The 23,218-nt window shown below is 24.9% G+C and overlaps 3 protein-coding genes across 7 annotated transcripts in view; 1 reads left to right on the forward strand and 2 right to left on the reverse strand.

The window, feature by feature from the left end:
* LOC103579357 (PH and SEC7 domain-containing protein) overlaps positions 1 to 12,534 on the reverse strand; it is a 54,093-nt gene extending 41,559 nt beyond the window's left edge. For 4 of the 5 annotated variants that reach the window (XM_014444653.2, XM_008560720.3, XM_008560719.3 and 1 more), the window contains exon 1: positions 11,101 to 12,534. In XM_014444653.2, coding sequence (XP_014300139.1) covers positions 11,101 to 11,235 — 135 coding nt within the window. In that variant the 5' untranslated portion in view covers positions 11,236 to 12,534. The remainder of the gene's footprint in view (positions 1 to 11,100) is intronic. The other variant, XM_053739145.1, reaches the window with a different exon arrangement.
* A 1,434-nt stretch (positions 12,535 to 13,968) lies between these two features.
* LOC103579354 (CDGSH iron-sulfur domain-containing protein 2 homolog) lies at positions 13,969 to 16,059 on the forward strand. Its single transcript, XM_008560717.1, has 4 exons — positions 13,969 to 14,083; positions 14,622 to 14,713; positions 14,906 to 15,025; positions 15,911 to 16,059. The coding sequence occupies exons 1-4, from the start codon at positions 13,987 to 13,989 to the stop codon at positions 15,995 to 15,997; spliced, it is 396 nt and encodes a 131-aa protein (XP_008558939.1). The 5' UTR covers positions 13,969 to 13,986; the 3' UTR covers positions 15,998 to 16,059.
* Positions 16,060 to 16,391: 332 nt separating this feature from the next.
* On the reverse strand, positions 16,392 to 22,343 carry LOC103579530 (uncharacterized). The gene is made up of 5 exons (XM_008560959.3): positions 21,901 to 22,343; positions 19,973 to 20,100; positions 17,713 to 18,282; positions 16,818 to 17,088; positions 16,392 to 16,734 (listed from the first exon to the last, which is right to left on the reverse strand). Exons 2-5 carry the CDS (start codon positions 20,010 to 20,012, stop codon positions 16,659 to 16,661), a joined length of 957 nt encoding a protein of 318 aa, XP_008559181.1. The 5' UTR covers positions 20,013 to 20,100; positions 21,901 to 22,343; the 3' UTR covers positions 16,392 to 16,658.
* Positions 22,344 to 23,218: the final 875 nt, after the last annotated feature.

Here is a 23,218-nt window from a genome sequence, read left to right on the forward strand (position 1 = left end):
GAGGGTGAAGTACAAGAATCATTGCTCAAGGTAACATGAGTAATACAACCTCTTTATTACACTTTTTTATTTTTTTATTTTATTTATTATGTCACGGGTTAATTTAATATTTATTTTTAATTGCGTTCTTAACCCGTTTTTTTTCTAAATGAAAATGATTTTTTTTTTATTTTTAATAAAAATTTAATTATTAATAATAATGTTAATTAATAATTAATGGTTATTATTTGAATAATTTAAAAAAAATTATTATTATTATTTTAGTTGGCGGAATGCTCACTAGGTGGCTTGGGAAGAAGAACTTTATCGCAAGTAAAAAGTTGACTCAGAAGTGTGATAATCGAAAAAAATGAGAGAAATAATCGATCCTTCTGTGATTCAGAACAAGAAATGATGACTCGTGAGAGCTCGTCGTATACGAGATGCCTGCAACGGACATCCTTGTTACGATTTAGCAGGCCAAACATTTCTGATCTTGTTTAAAAAAATTTAAAGGATCCTTAATACTGCTGAAGTTATGAAAATTTTCATACATTACACATGTGGAATTTGAAGTGTAATTTTAATTTGAGATGAAAATCGACCTAATGAATGGGAATTTGCATATTGATTAAAAGAGAAAATTAAGTAAAGAAAAGTAATTATCGGGACGTTATTAGTGACACAATTAAATTTGCGGGAAAAAATTTGAAACATTGAGAGAAAATTAAGACAAGATGAAATTTTTAAATTATTAACAATTGTAGGCATAATTTTATAATATATTAATTTTTAACAATTACTGAGTGTTAATTATTTGAAATTACAAATAATTCGTGGAAAATCGAATAATTTAAATTTTCGAAAAATTTTAATTCCGTTTTTCGAATCTTTAAAAAAAAAAAAATTCAATTATTGATAAATTGTAATAAAAAAAATTTCATGTGTTAAAAATTCAAAATTAAAACCCAATTTTGAATTCGAATCAACTAATTTGAAAGTTTACGAATATTTTTCAGTGTATCAACAGTAATGCCAATATATAAATATATATATATATATATATATATATATATATATATATATGATATGTTTAATATTTGATTTAAAAATTTCTCGGGGGGGGGGGCGGGTCAATAATTAAAATACATAGAGAAGAAATTGAACGAATAATTGTTAATAAAACATAAATTAAAAAATAATATAAATGTTAGTAAATAAAATAATGAAATGTATGATGGAATAAATATTTGAACAAACTCTAAAAGTAATTATCAAGAGTTGTAACTTAAATATTTTAGTATCAACTACCAGGAAAATGTCTTAATTATAACTTTGTCTTAATGACCAATTTTAATTAATTATCTATTCGAAATGAAACTTTCACAAAGTCATTAATTATCATTCTGTGTAATTTCAAATAATTTATTCATTTCATTTATTTATTAATTAATTATTCTTTCACTGCCAATTAAGTAAATAATTTATAATTTAAACCATTTAAATATACAATTAATTTAAGTAATAAAATTTTTTACTTGTAATCATAATGTGATAGTTTACCACAACTACAAATTTATTATTTTAATAATTTAATTTTTTTTCTCAGAAACATTTAAAAAAAATTTCAAATTTATTATTTAATATAACAATAAAAATTATTGTCATAAAGATAAAGTTTAATAAAAATGAATAAATATTTGAGTAGATTATCAGGTAAAATATCACTTGTAATTTTTTTTTCTCTTCTATTTTATTTTTTTTATTAATTAGCAATATGAAAGATAAAAAAAATAAAGTAAAGTAAAGTACATCGACCTTAACTTGTTAGCGTGAATAAACTTGAGTTGTAACTTGCATATAACTTTATGGGTTTATATGCATAATATATGTAATATATACAAGCTAAATTTTAAGTTTAAGGATTTTGCTGATTAGTAAATCTAGCCGTTCAGAACTAGTATATTAATACTTGATAATGAATGTACACTTAAAAAAACTTGCGAAGTAAACGCGGATTAAATCCAGAGTAAATGCAGAGCAGACTTTATTTATTCTATATCTTCGGAGTAAAATTTACTCCGTACAGGAGTTTACTTTAATATTAATATTAGTTTTGTTCTCGACTACTCATTGTAAGCCTTTTTCATTTTATATGATTTTAAACGTCATAAATAGAGGCGACTTTTAACTTAATTTCGAAATGAATGCTTCAAATGATAATATTACGGCGAAAATCTTGGTCTTATAGAAAAATTTTCCAAACAAAAGTTGTAGAAAATTTAATTTTCTAGAAAAAATGTCTCTTATGATTTTTTTATACGACCAATATTTTCACCGTAATTCTAAAATTAAAATTCATAATCAATAGAGGTGAATTCGGATTTAAATGAAATCTAGATTTCTCTGAGAAAACGACAAACTCCCTATTTACCTCGTTTTCGGAGTGATTTTTTTTTAAACTCCGAAACTCAGTGTCACGGAAAGAATTTGAATTTAAATAAATTCGTAATTACTCCGAATTCACTCCCGATTTTTTACAATTTAGAGTTTGTATTTATCAATACAGTTGACTCGTTATACTGTAAAAAAAATTAGGGTAAGTCCTGGTAGTGTAGATGTTAAAATTTTCGGTGTTAAATTTAAAAACTGAAAGCAGTAAAATCTACTTCTACTTATGACGTTTAAGAGAATGAAACAGGTGATTTTCAAATGAACCATTTTCATAGATAAAGGTCCAAATAATTAAATAAAATATGTCGAAATATTTGAAATTTCCATTTGCTAATGTAAGTGCAACAAGGACCGTTTCGTTTGTTCACATGTGTGTGAAAAAGAGAATAGATGGCAAACCCTCTTAAAATCATATAAAATAAAAGAGGCTTATAACGAGTTGTCGAGAACAAAACTAAATACACGGTAATAAAAAGACTAAAATTCAAAAAAAAAATTTCTCTACTACTTCTAGCGCAGGCTTATGACAGGAAGTCGATTGTAAGTAAATTTGTATGATAAGAAAATTACATCCCTTCGACCAAACTTATAATGGGTAGTTGACTGTATAGATAATTTTAATGGAAGTTCGATATTTTCAGGGTGCTTGCACTTAAATACACACATGTTGTGTGTAATGTACACAGTAAATACCCACGTGAATCACTTTTGCTTGTAGTTGCAATATGTTACCGTATATCTACAGTAATATGATACTAGTTTGCTGTGTGCAATGTGCAAGTGCAAGTATTACGAAGGTAAAGGTATGTATCCTTCTTGATATACATAATAATATTACGTTGCACTTTACTACGGCGTATTGTGAATTGTAAAGTGTTGTGTTGTCTCGTAAAGAAAACTGATAAATTTTAAAACCACTGAATTTTAAAGTATTTCTTTAATGCCATTGATTTAATTATTATTTATATTTCATATTTGCTGATAGATAAATTTTCAAAATTCCCATTATAATTTTTTTAAGGCTGATAAATTATTCACTTAATAGTTGGCAGTAGAAATTGGAATTTAAACCAGAATTGGTCTTTTTTTTTTTAAATTAATTGTTAAAAGTTGTAATTAATTTCCCGTCTACAAAAATTTTGAATAATTAAAAATAATGAAATTTGTAATTACTGAATAAATTTAAAGCATAATTAAATTCACAACAAATATTTTGAGTTAATTTATAAAACTTCATTGATTTGAATAAAATTGTTGTTAAATAATTTGAATATTTTTTTATGCTTAATATTCATATATTCATATATTTATATTGAAAAAAAAAGTTTATTTTAAAAAAGAAATATACGCGTACATATTTATAGATAAATATTATTTTCGAGTATATTTTTTTATAAATATAGTAGATGAGGTCGACTTTTTACTACGACGATATTACATTTGAAGAGATTTGCCAACCGACGACGACGCCTTACTTTGCATCTTGTTTCAGACGACTAGACTTTATATATTGTATTTTATATTATACATATTATATATATATATACCTTCTCTTTTATATCGTCACCCGGAAACGGAAAGGTACTCTAGTCTAGTGAATGGAAATATCGTGAAACAGTTTATGTGTGGGTGTAAAGTGAAATGTATGATAAAGTATTAAATATATATATATATATATATATATATATATATATATAAATAATTATTTATAGATGATTGGTATCATCTCTTATTTATTTATATCATTAAACAGATAATTGAGCTCACTAAAAATATATTTATGGAATTTGTAGCAAAACTATGGGTTTTAGAAAAAAATTTTTCAAACAAAAATTGTAGGAAATTTAATTTGCTACAAAAAAGATCTAGAGTCCTATTGACGTATCTCTGATAGTTTCGAAGTTACAGAAAAAATAAACGCGGGATCACTTAATTTTAAAAAATGGTTAAATTTATTTTCTTACTTCAAATAGCAATTGTGTTGAAACAATTGGATGTACGTGAAAATGCAATGAGACCTTTTTTATAGATAATTTGATTAGCTACCAAATTGTTTATATACATTTTTGTCATATCTGTAATAGTTTAGTCAAAATTTCGATTATTTTACAATAACTTTTGGATGTTAATTTTTAAAGTTTGTAATAAAAAAAATTTTAATTGTAAAGATAAGGATAATTTTTGAAGATAAGTAAAAGTTTAAATTCGAAATTGAATTTTAAATATCAGTTTGTCAAGTTAATTATTTTTATCATAAAATATTAATTTCATACTCATCATTATACATAAAACTCATTGAAGCATAGCAGTAACAAGCAAAGCGATGAAAATTTACTCTTCAAAAGATATCTTTCATTTAAAACTTTGATGTTATGTATGTATATAATTTCCGTATTTTAACAATTAAATCTACTTCACATTTAAACTTGTAAGTTTAACATTCAAAAGTAGATTTTGCGACGCTAAAACTTTACCGTAAGCTCAAGTTTTAACATCTTTTATGTTCTTGTAGAACTTGCAGTCCGAATGATAAAAAAATTATATTCCATTGAAGTTTTCAACTGAGCTTTATAATTTTATTCTTTTGTTACAATGGAAAATACTAAGCAGACTAAAAATAATTAACTTGAACAAAAAAAAAATTTTTAATAACAATCCTAGTTTTAATTAACAAAACATGAAAGCCAGGATTTTTTTTCATCTACATTGTTCAATTGCACAATACTTGTTATGTTAACTCATTTAAGCTTTTATGTATACACATAAAAAAAAATTATTCTAAGTATAATAAAGTACTGCACAGTACTCTCAATTTTTAATCCATGCAATAAACATTTAACCCATTTGTAAACCGACTTAACAAAGCTCATTAAAAGGTAAAACAAAAAAAATTTACGTGTACGTAATAATTTTAAAAATAATAAAATTCACATATGGAAAAAATAAAATATATTTATGAATCTGAAGTTAGCCGACGTCGAATAATTTTTGGATTTTTTTCAAATGGATAAATTTAAAAAAAAAATATTTTAAAAAATTGCACCTATAGTTTTTTTAATTTTCTACACGTGCATTTTTTTAGTTTTTTTTTTTTTTTTTTTTTTTTTTTGTAATTTATTTGTTGAAAAAAAAAAAATACGAAAATTGTAAATTTTCTGCTAACTTTAGGATGATAATATATTTTTGTTATTTCGAATATTAATTTTTCAAATAACTTATGATAGTAAAAAAAAAATTTTCTAAAATGTTGACGTTAAAATAAATCAAAATTTAAGACAACGTTCTATAGAACTGGAATTTTTAAAAAATACAATTTAGAAATAAATTTGAACGTATTCTAACTTTTTATGAACAAATTTAGACGTTTAATTAAATTTTTCAAAATTTTGTCTTACATCTTGATACGAAATTACCGTCAATTTTATGTTCAGTCAGATTATGAGAAATCAAATGACAATTAACATCAAAAATTTTATGATCCTAAAGTTAGTAGACAATAAAAAATTTTTGGATTTTTTTTAATAGGCCAGTTACAAAAAAATAAATAAAATAAAAATATGCGCATGTAGAAAATTAAAAAAGCTATAGGTGCGATTTTCCGAATCATTTTTTTTTTGATAAGTTATCGTTTTTAAAAAAATTCAAAAATTATTAGACGTATGCTAACTTGAGTATTATAAAAATTTTTCGGTAAATTTTTTGTAAAACAATTTCCTGGGCGATATTAAATGTACAAGTACTTGTAATTGTTAGAACTGCAAGTCGTATCAGTCAACATTGCATTCAATTTGTTTATTAAAAAAAAATTCATTAAAAATTTTTCATAACTTCTATTTACCATCGGTTATTTTTTTGCTGACCAATTGACGTCAATTGTCAGACAATTTCTATACCTTATACTACTAATTTTAAATAATTTTTACAAAAGTTTTGACTTGTCCACATAAATTTAAAAAAATTTTCATATAAAAGTCGAAACAATTAATTACCAAAAATTTTTAAGACAAAAACAAAAATTAATTTTCTGAAAATATTCAATAAATATTCATCATTTTGAAGTTAAAGAAAAAAATTCTACTTTTCTAAATTTTCAAGTTTACGGTGAAGACTTTCCTTATTTTTTTTTTTTTTTTTTTTAATACAGATAATAAATGATTATTGTGCAGATAAATAAATAATCAGTAATAATTGGCATGGCGTTAAACTAATCTCATTACACACTCAATACAATTAGAGCAAACCCATCGATTTGTAAATAAAACATAATAATATAAAATATTATCATGAAGTGAATCACTAAGATATAGATAATAAACTGTAATAAACGATCAAATGAATCAGTGTTAGATAATCTTTGCGTGTTGCACGAACTATTAATACACTTGTGCATAAAATAATATTTTTATATTTTTTATTATTACAGTTATATATTTTTTTAACTACACATTATTTTTTCGTTTAAAATTTAAAATAAAAATGTCTGATAAAAATCAGTCATTAGCTACATAAATAATTTTACACTAGACTTTAACAATACACGCGAGACAATTACTGATAAGTTATTTTTTTAAAAATAAATCTAACACGAAATTTTTTTACGCATAGAAATTCATTGAAAAAAAAAAAAAAAAAAAAAAAAAAAAAAAAAATACTTACGATTAAATTTAATACATTTCTATGAGTTGTTAATTACTCAGATAATAAATTATTATCATAATTGAATGCGTGAGTAAATTTAAAAATAAATTATTATTTACGATCGCATTTATTTTACTGTCAGTAATATATGACAAAATAATTAGTAATATATCAATGAATCAGCGTTTAAAAAAATTAATGACCATTAACAAGACATAACATCAAATTGTGAATATGAAATATAGGTCAAAGTACGATAACCTTGAGCTGTAACTATCATATATTCATATTTATCTACACTTCCGTATTCTTTCTATAAAAAAAAATTTGTTTTGGAATTCAAATTTAAATTTTTAAAAATTTTGATCCATTGATGGATGGAAATTAAGAAAATATTAATTATCTTTCAGAAAAAATTTTTCTCTAATATATATATGATAAAAACGTATATATTAAGGTCATTTTCAAACAGTTCTCCTTCTTTTTCAAAATATTCAATGACTTCTGAGCCGTCCATAAATGACGCGAAATTTCATCTCTTTGAACCCTTCTCCCCCTCGTCAAGATGTCACGTTTTCCGAGATACTTCTTATCAATATTACGTCACAAATTTAACCCCCCCTCCCTCAAATCTGACAAAAATATTTATATATATATATATATATATACAAATATGAAAATAATGACAGTATCATACGAAAAATTAAAATTTTAAAAAACTGGGAGAAAAATTTGAAAACTTGATGAGCTGCAAACGTCATGTTAATAATTAATCGTTTTTTAAGAATTTAAAAATTAGTAGACATCGGCCAAATTCAGTATCATAGTTAACTGACGTCTAATAATTTTTGAATTGTTTTTTTAACGATAAATTATAAAAAAAAAATGTTTAAAAAAAATTGCACCCATAGTTTTTTAAATTATCTACATGTGCATTTTTTTAGTTTTTTTTTTTTTTTAATTAAATTGTTAAAAAAAAAATCAGAAAATTGTTAAATTCAAAATCATATAAAATTAACATAAAGATATTACTGAAATTTATTTGACAAATTTCGTGTAGCTCCTAATTGATGTCAACTGTAATTATTTATTTTTTTTTTGTTTTCAAATTTTTACCTCGGAAAAATCGTAACCACATCGTCCTTTTTTCAATTAATACTCAACTTTATTTTAATTAATTAATAAAATATGCATACGGTTGACATTTGAGTCATTAAATATTTTTAAAAACTGGGGGCCATTATCTGAGAATGTCCTTAATGACAAAAAGTACTATGTGTACGTGTACAAAAAAAAGTAGTAAATTTAACTTAATAGTTCCTGGCGCCAGTTAAAAACTTCCTTTCTTCGATTCCAAAATTTTTACCCATATGTATATAAATATATGTAAAATGTGTCTATATATCTATCATAAAAAGCAACTACACGAGATCCTTTTTCCCCATTCCGGAGGTAATAAAGCTAAAGCCGGTGTTATATCTCCGTGCAATTAAAATCCGCCAGGGTAATCTTTGAAAATTTATATCACGAATGTAAAATGAGCGGAAAAAAATATAAGAGGCGGAAAAAAAGTAAACAAAGACTGAAATGAAAATTACCGAAAAAAAGAAATAAAAATAATAACAATGAAAGCACGTTCTATTTTTTTCTGGCTACTTGTAATGTCTGAATATATATTTATATATGTGCTGTATATAAGTAATCATTGAAATGGAAAAAAATTTAAATACATTAATTGTATTTCTATTTATTATATAATAAAGTATGATGACAAGCCCATCGTTCATGTTAACAACCGATAATTTACTAAATTGCATTCTCTTTCTCTTTGTGCGCATACCCCTTTGGTCTCTTTTGTGGTTTATCATCACCGGATATCAAGCTAGATAATTGCTGATACTCACTCAAGTATCTAGTAATCTAACTAATTCTAAATTAAATTTAAATCTATGGGAATAGTGACCTAAATATATTTTAGTCGATATATATAACGTATATATATTAGGGTGAAAATTAATTACTTTATTTTAACAATTTGTCATTCGAACCCCGAAATATATCAAGTGAATTTAAAATAAATTTCTTTAATAATTTCACCACTTAAATTATTTTTAAAAGCCAGGAGATTTTATAATTTTTTTTAAATTTTAAATTTCGCGCGAATTTTAAAAATTATTTTATTTAGAAATTTTGGAAACGGAATTTCAGAATTAATTAAAATATTTTTGAGTAAAATTTTTAAATAATTTTCATATAAATTTATATATTTATTATAAATGAATTTCTGAAAAAATATGAGCGTTAATTTATTAAATATTTAATTAAATTTAAATTTATGACCTATTGAACTTTATATATTTATAATTATTTTATAAATTAACCTGCATAATTAATATATTTTTTTTTAAAATAATTGTAATTTAAATAAAATTAAATATTTCACTAAAATAAATTTGGGCGCCAATAAAAATATCGAAAAATTTAAATGAAATAAATGACCTAGATCTTTAAATTTTTAAATTATTTTGGACAACATCTATAGAAATTGCATTTTTTGTTAATTTCAAAATTTCAAATTCAAATTCCAATTGCGCTGTGGCCACTATTAATATAAAATATATCCCATATATAAATATTTAAATCAATAGTATTTTTAAAACCTAAACGAATGAATCTTACGAAGTCTGGTAAAAAAAATTTTAATTTCCACTAGGATAATTATTAATTAAAACTTGTTGTAATTAACTAGAAAAATGAAAATCCTTGATATTCGATTCATAAAATATCTGAAATAAAAATCAGTCGGAAAATAAAAAATATGAGGAATGCAAAACAAGTCTATAACTCTTTATATCCAATAGCCATCATCGGGCACGCGAGACGCGAATAGACAAGATACAAGATTGTATCCTTAGTCCTTTTTTAAATTCCGTAACACAACCAACAGCTCAACCACATACCAGCTACCATTACTACCTTTTAAATAACTTAGTATCATAAACTACCGATTACTAAATTCATTAGAACTTACATTGAAGTCTCGTGTTAAAAAAATTCAAAAAAGTTCGACATGTAGAGCTTCGAAACTTGAAATAGATTAGAACTTTTGTAATTTTTATAGTAAACAAAAAAGTTTATCTAGGACAATATGAGCGAATTTTGAGTAAAGAAATAACATTTTTAAAACATATCGCGTTACTAATTCCAAAAGGGCGTATAACTTTTTTTTTATTACTAGTTTTGTAGATTTATTTCATATTTAAAAATTTTTTTCGGTTTTCAGCTTTAAAATGATTCTAGATTATATGATACTGAAGTTAGTTGTTGTCTAATAATTTTTTGATTTTTTTTAAAACAATAAATTATAAAAAAATAAATATTTGAAAAAATTACACCTGTAGTTTTTTAAATTTTCTACATGTGCATATTTTTATTTTTTTTTTTTTTTTTTTTTTTTGTAATCGATTTGTTGTAAAAAAAAGTCCAAAAATTGTTAATTGTCTCTCAACTTCAGGATCATGGATTATCAATTAAAGAAAAATTCTACGCCCTTTTAATTTTAAACTTAGTGACTAAAACCAAAAGGGCGTATAAAAATATAAATCCGTTCAGAATTAATGCGTTTTAAAAATGTCTTTTGTTGACTCAATCTTCGCTCATATAAAATTCTAGACTTTAATTTTTTTACTACAAAATTTACAAAAGTTCTGATCTGTTTCAAATTTATAATTCCCAAAGATCAAATATTTTTGTAATCTTCCATAAAATACTTTTTTCACACGAGTTCACTCGAAAAAAAATATCAAAGAAAGAGCCAGAGTATGAAGGTCTCCCTGACTTGAACCCAACGGGTCGATACGCCCATAATTCGGCCTACAGCTCCAATAAACCTTTTTATTATATCACACTAGCTCATAAAAAATTCAAAAATTATAATCTTAACACCACTAAAATTTTTCAAAAATTAATGACACTAATTACAATAATTATAATTAAAAAAAAATGCAAATAATAATTTTAAAAACTGACCTTTCCACAATCAGCTGCTGGCGAATTTTCAACAATATCATAAATAACATGAGGCAGACCGGCAGTACCAAGAAGCGAAAATCCAAATCCCGCGGTGTCGCTTCTGCTAAGCGTGACCAGCAGCTCCTCAGCCATGTTTTGCACAGCACATCGATCCCCACGTAATATTTAGATTATTTTATTACTCAATTATATATCACTCCTGTCATTTAATTCAATCAATTGTTATTATCATCAAAATAATTACACCGCATTATTTTAAAAAAAAAAAAAAAACAACACATTTAATCACTGATTCAAATTCAAACTCAAACTTAAACTCACCAAAATAATTTATGACGATTAATATTTGTATTAATTACCGGAATTTATTTTTTAAATTTTCCCGCGCTTTTAATCTGACATTTAAAACAAAACTACTTTTATCAATAAATAAATTATTAAATATTTAAATTTTTAAATCACTTAGAAAATTTTTATTTACAACTTAACATTTGATACCGGCGCACTTATTATTGCGTATGCACAATTTTATCGTTCAGTGAACACGACTGAAAGTTAATGAGCAAAACGACTACTTGGTATTCCTTTGGTATTAAAAAAATAAAGAGGGTACATACCAGACAGCAAATACCAGTTATAATTCACAGTGACCGGATACTAGTTACCGAAAATTCAAATAATTAATTAATCAATCAATTAATGACAGTACCGAGTGATTTGATTTTTAAAAACTTTATAATTGATACAGATTAATTTTATTTTATTTTAAATTTCCAATGCCAACAGACAGGAATGTCCAGGGGATACTAAAACTCCTGCGCGCCCTCGCACGTCGTCTTCGTCTTTTCCCTCCTCTCTTTTTACCTTCACTACCCACCTCCTCTTTACCTCCACTCTGTACTGTGTACTCAACTCTTTTTTTTTTTTCAACTCCTCGAGCTTCCTTTACCTTTTTACTGCCACCTTTTATTATATTTTTTTATTTCACTACTTCACTTAACTCCATTATATTTTAAAATCCTTTTTTACCCTTACCCTCATGATTTTTTATCACCAAATCGCCATTCACCATTTACTTGTTTTTTTAAAAATAATGCGCCGGAGATTTGTTTTATTATTTATTGGTTATGGCGGGTTATGAATTTATAATTAACTGAGCACTTTCTTTTTAATGATCGTAAGTTAAATTTTAAATTAATATTTATTTATTTATTTGAGTATTTATTTATTTAGGAAACGAGCGAATTTAATTACGAGGTATGACGCGCACGGTAGACGCGCAAGTGTATGCGCGAAAACCCGCGACCACGGTTAGATTTAGTTTGTGCTGTTGCTAGTTACTGTTGTTGATGTTTTGCACGACTGATGGAGAAGGATGTTATCAAATTATTATTACTGTCCATCAGAAAAAACATCACACACCCTTTTGTGCCGGCGTTTACCAGATGACTGCCTGCTTATTAAATGGTGGCGCCACCTTACGAGCTGATGTTTTATGTTCTCGCGCACGCGCATTAGTTTTTTTATTTTTACAGACTACGGTAGTCAAATAAAATTTGAATTTTTACCGCCTTTTGATAAATAAAAAATATTTTTTACTAAATGCACGAATTGATGGACAATAGTGTGAACGTAAAAATTTAAATGATTTTTGAAAATATTTTCATTTACAAATTTTAAATAATAATTTTTTTGAAACTTTTGTCTATGAAATTATTAGAGTACATTTAAATATTTGAAAAATAAATTATTAGAAATTGGAGAAAACTAAAAATCGCACGTCAAAATAAAATGGCGGCAGAGTATGATAGAAAAATATTTAAAAAAATAAAGAAAAAAACACTTGAGTGTTTGAACAAACCTTGGTGGGGAAATAATATGCAGAAGGGTGTCCTAATACACTTGGAGATTTAATTTAAATTGCTCCAAGTGTATTGCAGCTAAAAAACGTCACTTAACTGCTATTTCCCACCAGACGATGCCAGATGATTTTGCTCAGGAACTTGGAAGTCATCAGCATCAGCAATTCGCAACACTTTACACTAGCACTGAACACTCAACACTTAACGACACCACAGACACTTTCCACAATTTAAATTTTACAAACACTGGACATTTTAATTAAACAATTACTATGAGCAATAAATTTAATGGATAATTCCGCGAATTAACTGCGATACTGTGTTTCAACTTAAACGTAAAGAAGAATCTGGACTACTACTGCCTTTGTCGATGATACTGACTGCTGCTATTGAACCGCCAGTTAATACAAAGCAATCGATTTTGCGATTCCTTCTCCCACCTCCACTTTAGCAAAAACTTGAACGACTACAGCAATGCGCAGTAGCGCCAACTTGGCGCGAAATTTCAAAATTGGAATTTCGTAATTTCATTAAAATTTATATGTGTCAATAATTATATTAATTAGACTAAAAAGTATACATGAAATTTTTTATTTTCATTTCAAATTAATTAATTATTATTATTATTTGCGTGGTAAATTTAAATATTTGAAAACAAATTATTAGAAATGTAGAAGTAGAATAAAATTTTAAAAATGCTAATTCAAATCAATAAAAAATCCATACGTGAGTTTTTTTTTTATTTTTATTTAAAATTTATAAAATGTCTGCTACATATACACTCATAACTTATGAGTTTGAAAATTTTTTTAATTAAAAATTAATTTTACAAGAATAATTAATTAAAATTTTTATGAATTAAAATTCTTCAAAAATTAATTAATAGGTTTTTAAAAATATTAAGTTTATTTAATTAATTATCGGCGAAATAAATAATTAAATTATTAAAATTTCTTTTAATGAATTAAAATACTGAATTGATAAAAGAGTAGAGAAACTGACTTAAGCAGTTCTGTTAAAAATGGAGACAATATCGCACGTCGTCAAAGTTTCTCTGCCAAATTATTTATCTGGATTACCAATTCCTAATTCAATTGGCGGATGGTTTAAACTTGGAGGTAATAAAATAAGTTTATTACCCACGATTCTATTAAAAATTTTATTATTTCTATGTCAGCAATAATTAATTTGTCAATAATTAAATCCAACATGGAACTCCAGCCTTTCTCTTATTTCAGAATCCATTAAATTATGAATTTTTAATTAAAAAAAAAAAATCATAATAATAAATATCTGTAATAACAAAAAAAAAAAAAAATGATACTGAAGTTAGTAGACAGTCAAAATTTTCAGATCTTTTTTGAAACAAAGCAATCACAAATAAAAAAAAATTAAAATACGCACAAGTAGAAGATTAAAAAAATTACCGGTGCAATTTTAAAAAATATTTTTTTTTATAATTTATCATTTTCAAAAAAATCAAAAAATTCTTAAACGTCGACTACCTTTAATATTATAAAAAAAACACGATAATGGAAGAACCAGAGTTTAAAAAATTTTATTTTATTTACAAGTAATTTATTTATAAATTTTAAAAAATGTTTTAATGTCTGCTACTTTGAGTATCGTAAAAAAACTTATCTTTTTTATTTACAGTTAAAGACTGGTTGGCTTTAATCCCACCAACAGCTTTAGTAGCAGGACTAGGATACATGTCCTATCAAGCCTGGTGTCCTGAAGCAAAAAAGGTCTGTAGTTTTTTTTTGTATCAATTTTTTACCAGCTGTTTATTTATTTATAAAAGAAAATAAATAAATTTCTAGTTGTATATTTTATTTAATTACTTTCTGTAATCTATTATTGATACATTGAATTTAAATTTAAATTTATACATTATTGAGTCTAAGGTTTTATTGCTAATGGTTTTTTTATTTTTACAGTCAATTAAAGCTTGTGTCAATCATAAAATAAAGAAGGACGTCAGTAAAGTAGTCGATACTATTGATGTTGAAGATATAACTGAAAAAGCAGTTTTCTGTCGTTGCTGGCGAAGTGAAAACGTATGTTTATATTATTATTTTTTAAATTTAATCTATAGGTCAAGTCAATTATTTATGACACTGAAATTAGCCGACGTCTAATAATTTTTGGAATTTTTTTTAAATGGTAAAAAAAATTGAGCTATAGTTTTTTTAATTTTCTACATGTGTATATTTTTTTTTTTTAATTAAATTGTTGAAAAAAAAAATTCAAAAATTTTTAATTGTCTGTTAACTTCAGGAGCATGATTATTTTTGTTTACAAAATTTTTATTTATTGACAACTGATTGTGGAATATTTATTATTAAATTATAGTATCGTTATGTAATACAGTAAATTAAACTCTCATGACTCGCATATTGAGGTCATTTATACATACAATGTTATTACGCTTTTTTACTTTACAATTAAATGACAAAGTCTTTGAATTGTCATTTATTAAAAATAGATTTTTGATATTCATATCAATACTTGATAATTCCGTTTTATTTTTACTTATGACACTGCTATTTATTTATATATTTTTTTTTGAAAATTTAGCAGAATATTCTTGGAATGATGCTTAATAATGTCAAAAATTTTAAGAATTTTAATAACGAAGGTACTCTGAAAAAAAAAATCACAAAAATATCCTCTTTTTTTTTTGTATCTCAGATCCCTTCCCCTTAAGCTTAAATTTACTTACCAAATTTTTTTTAACTTCTAATTGATGTCAACTGTAAATAATTTTTTTTCAAATCTACATCCCTGCGTAATTTCAATTAATAAAATTTCAATCCAGCTATGACAGTTGAAAGTAATCCAGTATTTTTAAAAAGTGCTGCACTTTCTGAGAACACCCTGCATAAATACAATAAATAAATAAATAATTATCATTAATTAATAAAAATATTGTTTTTTAACAGTGGCCTTATTGTGATGGAGCACATGGCAAACACAATGAAGCTACATGCGACAACGTCGGACCACTTATCGTGACCAAAAAGAAATAAGCTAAAAAGAATCTATCAAAAAATACGTATCAATAAATCAATTGCTGCATTTTTTGACAATACACCTCGCAAAATTTAAATAAACTGTAGTTACCTTTTAGTTATTTCAATTAAAAATATTTTTTTGGTTGCGGTGTCAATACTGCCAGTAAATAATTAATATTATTATTTAATAATAATTACTGCAGTATTATCTTCAGTTATCATTTATCACATTTTTTTTTTATTAAAACTTTTTTCTTTTTTACAATAAATTCTTGCCTGGCAACAGCCGATTTTTTTCCGATAATCAATTAATTTTTTTTAAAAACTTGCTTGTAAATAAAATAATTATAAATAAAGTTTTAATTGTTATAAAAATAATTAGGGGAAGGAAATTAATAAAAGTTACCAATTAAAAAAAAAGAAAACGTTATTTAATTTATCAATTGTCTAGGATCTTATGTGTACATTTAATTAATCAATAATTTAATTAATAATTAATAATATTAATAATAATGATAATGAGCCATCAGGTATACAAGTAATTTAATGAAATAAAAAAATGGTTTTTAATTCTACAATTATTTAGCACAAAAAAAAACTAATCGCGACACCGTGTCCTTTTTTTATCACAGACTCATGAACTTATTTATTAAATTTTTTATATAAACTATTTTATCTAGAGTTCAAAATTATTGAAATCATTGGCATCATCAAAGTCATTGACAAGAAGCTCACGATTCCCGTGCCGATATCTAATGAAAATAAAAATAAATTGAAATATTAATAATTGACATTTATTACAAAAATAAATGATAAGTTGAGTAAATTTACTTACTCTTGATATCTCCTCCACACTATTAATCCAACATATGCCATCACTGCAATTGTTGCCAGCCCAACTGCACTAACAAGCGTAATAATACCCGCTGGCATTTTTTTTTTATTTATCTCGTCATTTTTAATGCGGGCTATTAAATTTTCACTTCTTTCAAATATTTCTTGACGGCTCTCTAATGTCAATGGTTCATCTGGGCTCAGTAATAAATTTACTGGAGCCTTTGCGGTTGAAGTTAACGCCGAATCAATATTTACTTTTGGTCTTGTATCTAAAAAAAAATTTCGATTAATAATGATGATAATTAGTATTGAGAAAATATCGCGTTACTAATTTCAAAGTCTTATATTTTTATACGCACTTTTGGCTTCAAGAAGAATTTTTAAAAAATTTTAAAAGCTACAAGGGCATAGGGACTAAAAAATTTGCAGAGAGAATCCGGAGTAAATACGGAGCAGAGTGTGTATTTATTTAATTTCCTTGGAGTAAAAATTCACGCCGAAGGTGAGTTTATTTAAATATTAAAACTCTGAATTGGGGTAAATTTGAATTTAAATAAAATCCAGATCAGTCCGAAATTACTCCGCTGGAAAAATAATTTCTCTATTTACTCCAAATCCAGACTCCGGAACTCGAAATGATGAATTAAATTCAAATTTAAATAAAATCCGTAATTACGATTTTTTAGTTTCACTTAAATTACCCCCCTTTTGACTTTCCAAAATTATTTTTCCAATTTCCAGCTTTCAATAAATCTACAATTAATAAGCAATTATAAAAAAATTCCACGTCCTGATTTTAAACTCAGTAACTAAAGCCAAAAATCATATAAAAATATACGCTCTGTTGGAATTACCGACGCGATATAAATATAATTATTATTATGAAACAATACCAGGTACTTGTATTAGATGACTGGCATTAACAATATACTCATGAGTGAATTTTTTTTGTACATCAAGTGGTAAATCTGTAATGCCCGTAACTTTATTTGGATCATCTGGAAAAATTTTCGGTAGGGAACTAGAGTCTTTATTTTCCACTTCTTTAATATCGGCTTTCATTTTATTATTTTTCACTTTTGAATCTGAATTTCCTTTCTCTAATTCCAAGTCTCCAAAAATCTCATCTTCGACGGCAACAACTTTCTTGTGATTGTGATAAAAGTTATTATTATCAGTGCGATTATCTTCTTCATGATCATCATCTTCCTTAGGATGAACAACGGACTCTTCCATATCATTGGCCTCAAAAGCCTTGGCAGGTTCGGAGGTAAAATTGATATCATTGGTCGTGATGGCAGCTGCCATTGTCAAGGCTTCTGGTTTCTCAGACACTGTAACTCCCGGGGGTTCATTACTTTGGTGTCTATCTGCCGGCGCTACTAAATTTTCCCCATTATCTTGGATAAATATTTTCGAATCAAGTGGAATGTTATCTGACTTATCTACTGGAATTCCTTGTACTGAAAAATAATTTAAAATTAATAATTATTATTATTTGTAATGTCATTTTAAATCTCCCACACAATTTGACCCACTGACATTGTAAACGATCACGATTCTAGCCAATAGTAGTTCAATTTAATTCCAACCACGTCTTATATATTACCAATGACAGTAATAATCATAATGATTAATATAAAACTAGAGTAATGACAGATGTTTACTCAATTAAATTTTATTCTTAAATGATAATTTAAACTGAATGACATTTTATTTTATATTTTTTATTATTATTTGATATATGACTAGAGAAGAATACGAATATATGATCAATATGTAGAATCATGTAGAATTATTAGTATTATATATGATCATGTATTGATGATAGTGAATCCTATATGATATAGTGTAATCACATATGATGTCAGGTATAATCATATATGACCATAGATGTTATATGATAGTATGATCGATTCTGATATCGTATATATGATCATATTAGAAATCATAGGCATGGAAGTAGATTTGTTACAATTTTTTTGAACATGTATGGGTGCGTTAGATTTCTGATGATGGTCTAGGTTTGTCTAAGAAGTGTTTAATGATATCTATACAAAATCCAGGGGAAATTGAGACGTCACTTTTTGAAAATATCTGTAGAAAATCAAAGATTGTTACTACTAAGAAATTCTTTAGAAAATTAGGACATCATCCAAGAAAATCTATAGACTAGAATTTATCATCATCTAAGAAAATCTATAGAAATTCTATATGAGTATGAATGTAGCAGACAAATTTAAAATTATGAATAAATAGAGTTAATAATTAATAAAATTAAATTTTAAAAAATGGACATTTAAAAAATTTTAAAATTAATAAGTGCATTTTTTGTAAATATTTTTTTCTAATTATCTACTCTATTTATTTATAATTTTAAATTTGTTTGATGTCTACTACATTCACATTCATAAATTCTATAGAAAAATGAGATTTGTCACCATCCAAAAAAATCCATAGAAAATCTATAGACTAGAATTTATCACCATCTATAAAAATTCTACAGAAAATCGAGACTTGTCACAATCCATAAAAATCCATAGAAAATCAATAGACTAGAATTTGTCATCATTTGTCAACTATTTGTTCCAAATAAAAGACTAAGAGATAACAGGCTCCTTGAAACCCTAATTACTTTTAGAAATTATGTAAAATATGGCTCAAAAAATATAATATTCAGCCTAATAAATAAAGCCTCGATTGATATAAATTTTAAAAAATTTTTTCAAAGCGCAAGTGTTTAAATATTTAAGTAATCAATACATGCAATAATATAATATAATGTAAAAACATTTTAAAAAATGCAGATAGCGTAATAAATAAATCATCCAAGGAAATCCATAGAAAATTTATGGACCAGAATTTGTCACCATTCAAGAAAAACCTGATCGTACATGATCAGACATAATTAAACATGATTACACCTCATCATATATATATACTTATATCTGATCAAATTTGAATTCATTTACAAGCATATAAAACCATATAGAAATTTTTCCCAGATATTTATAATAATTTAAATCATATATATATATATATATATATATATATATATATATATATATATATATATATATATATATATATATATATATAAAATAATGAAAATTTAAATTGTGTGTAAAAATAATAAATGTAACGATAACTTACCAACAAGTAATGAGGATAATAAAACAATAATTAAATTCATGATTATTCAATAAATTAAAATCGAGGTAACTGATAAATTACATCGATTTATAAATGAATCATAAAATAAATTTCCGTATTTCATAGAACTGAAAAAATAAATAAATAAATTATTTACTTGTATATTTAATTTCATACGCTCGTTAAATAATTTCTTTGCAAACTTAATCTTAATCTCACTTCTTACTCTTTGTTACATTTTATAATAATCTCCGTATTAAATTTCAAACACTTATCAGTATCTCTATTAAATTTCAATACGCCAGTTAATATTTAATAGAAATTATTTTTAAAAATACGAGTAAACATAAAATAATATAAGTTTCACAGGTATAGTTATTATTATAATTAACTTTTATAAGCATTAATCACTTCAATATTTAATAAATTATCCTAAAGCTAGTCAGTTAAGAATTTTCTGATATTTTTGACAAATCAATTGCAAAAGAAAGAAATTAAGATATGCATGTAGAAAATTTAATAAAACTGTATACAGTAAAAAATATTGTGTTAAAATCAACATAATCGGTGTTAAAAACAGTCCACATACTTGTGTTATTTCTTAACACAATTTGGGGGAATTTAAACACAAGATTTGGGTTAACATCTCAGCACGGAATTCCGTTAATACGAGAAGTTAATTTAACACTTTTTAAATGTCTGGCGACAAAAAAAATGTTAACTTTCATATTTTATTTTTGTAGGAAGGATATTCAGTAAAGATAATTTATATATTATTTTGAGATTATCAAAGTCACAACAATTATTATTTAACGTTAAACTATTGTTTGATAGTAAACAATCTTTTTATTAGAGTCAAGATTTTTAAAAAATCACGTAATGTTTAATAGCAGTTGCAAATAGTAAATCAATTAATTTATTTTAAAAAAACAAAAACACATTTTTAATTAGCGAAAAAATAATTTTAACATTACATTAAATAATTCGAAATTATAACTAAATATTTTTTATTAGTATGATAAAAATTCCAGCTTTTAGTAAATGGTAAATTAAATATATTAATTAAAAAAATTTTTAAGTTAAATTAACATTTATAAAATGTCGATTTTACTTTCATTTTTATAATAATTCTTCCGTGACTATCGATTTACTTTTTACCATGAATTTTGTGTTAATTTTAAAGTAACTCTTAATAAATGCTGATATTTTTAATTTTCATACTAAGGAACACTTTTAAACTGTTAAATAGTAGATCGATTTAAAATTTTAAAATAACACTGAAATGTCTCGATTTAACACTAAATAATCCCCACAAAAAATTTAACACCGACCGCTTTTAACACCCAATATTTTTCCTCTCCATTACCCAACTTTTGTATCGCAATTTAAACACAAATTTTGTGTTCAAATTCAACTCACACTGTGTTAAAAAATAACATCATCATTCTCCGGCTTTTTAACACACAGATTATGTTGATTTTAACACACCCGTATTTTTTTCCATGTACTCACAACTTATAAAAATTCGAAAATTCAAAAATTGACGACTGCTTCTTTCAGTTTCATTATTTTTAAAATATAATAAAAACATATCAGTAGCAAACCCTTTAATTAATAATTAGATTTAAATGAAGACACCAAAGTGCCGGTGTCACATCACAAAACAACCCGTGACGATTCACTAATTATAATACTATTACGTAAAAAGTACTTTTAGCACGTAACTTTTTTATTTTTCTAATCCCATTAAATAGCTTTCACTTTGCTAAAATTTTTTTTTTCAATCAAGGCCAATTTTTTTCCTTCCTCTTATTTTTCTCTTCTTTCACTTCTCAAAAATTCAAAAAAAAAAAAAGAAAAAAAGAAAAGAACAATTTAACGAGCAAAAATATAATTTATCAGCAAGTAAATAAAAAATTATTACTCACCTCTAATATTTAAAAATTAATTTCATAATTATTTAAACACTTAAATTAACAAATTAATTAATTATTTTAAAAAATTAAACAAAACTCTTTTATAAAAAAATTTTAATTTAAATTACTCAAGATAATGATTTATTTTTAAAAATATGTATCAGTATTTTTAATTTATAAATCAATAAGTAAATAAATATTGCTGAGATTTAATATAAATATATAAGCGCGTGTTATCTGTATGCCGGCGAACAAGATACTGAATAAAAGTATAAGCAGAATGTGAATATAAAGTTAAAACTGACGGGAGTAAAGAGTAAAGTAAGCGAACAAATGGAGACCTCGAGTCAATGTGAGCTGTGAGCTCAAAGTTGAAATGGAATTTCGCACATGCTGCTAAGAGAGTATTGTGATGACGTATATTTTTATAAATGTATTGTGTTGTATATGTGTAAGATATATTTAAAAAAAGAATATAGAAAATACTTGCGTGTGGGCATCTAGGAAACTCACGTGGTTTTCCTTTTTCAAATTTACCGGGTTATTTATTTATTCAAAATTACATTTTTCTTTTTAAATAAAATCCCGGAATTTTTTCAGCTGATGACTGGTCTGGTGGCTGTGTAAATATGTTAATGTGATGGAATTTTTTAATTGGGTCCATTGATGAGTCGACGAGTGATTCAAGATAACATGAATTGCGTTCGAAGGCAAGGTAACGTCATTGACTGATTTTAAAGTTACAGGTAACGAGGAAGTGAATAGAAAAAGATGACAATTTGTGACTCAGGCCTTGTTTGCTGGGTAAATAGATCTTGAGTTGAGGTATTTGGATTATGTATGCGAGTACAATTGTTTGTTTTATTCAAATTTATGCGATTGTAGTCTGCGGTATTGTATGTATTTTAATTTATTATAAACTGAGAGCTAGGCTTTGAGAAGACGAGATTTTGAGTTTACTTAGTACTTTTTTTTTTATATTTAATTATGTCCTGAAGTAAATTTTAATTTTTAATTTTCATTTTTACTGCAACTTATATTTTAAATTTTGAATTGTTTTGTATAATTTTTTTTATGACGTTGTGCAATTATGCCCTGGAGTAAATTTTAATGTGAATTTCTGTTTTTTATTTGAACTTAAATTTTGAATTTTTACTAAAATTTATACTTAAATTTTTTTTTTATAATATTTGATTCAGTTCTAGAATAAATTAAAATTTAAATTTCGAATTTTTATTATAAAATTTTTACTACGACTTATACTTAAAATTGTGTATTTTTTTTATTTTTTTTAATGATATTTAATTATGTCCTGGAGTGAATTTTAATT

This window comes from Microplitis demolitor, chromosome 5 (genome assembly GCF_026212275.2).
Source record: "Microplitis demolitor isolate Queensland-Clemson2020A chromosome 5, iyMicDemo2.1a, whole genome shotgun sequence".
Classification (NCBI taxonomy): Eukaryota; Metazoa; Arthropoda; class Insecta; order Hymenoptera; family Braconidae; genus Microplitis; species Microplitis demolitor.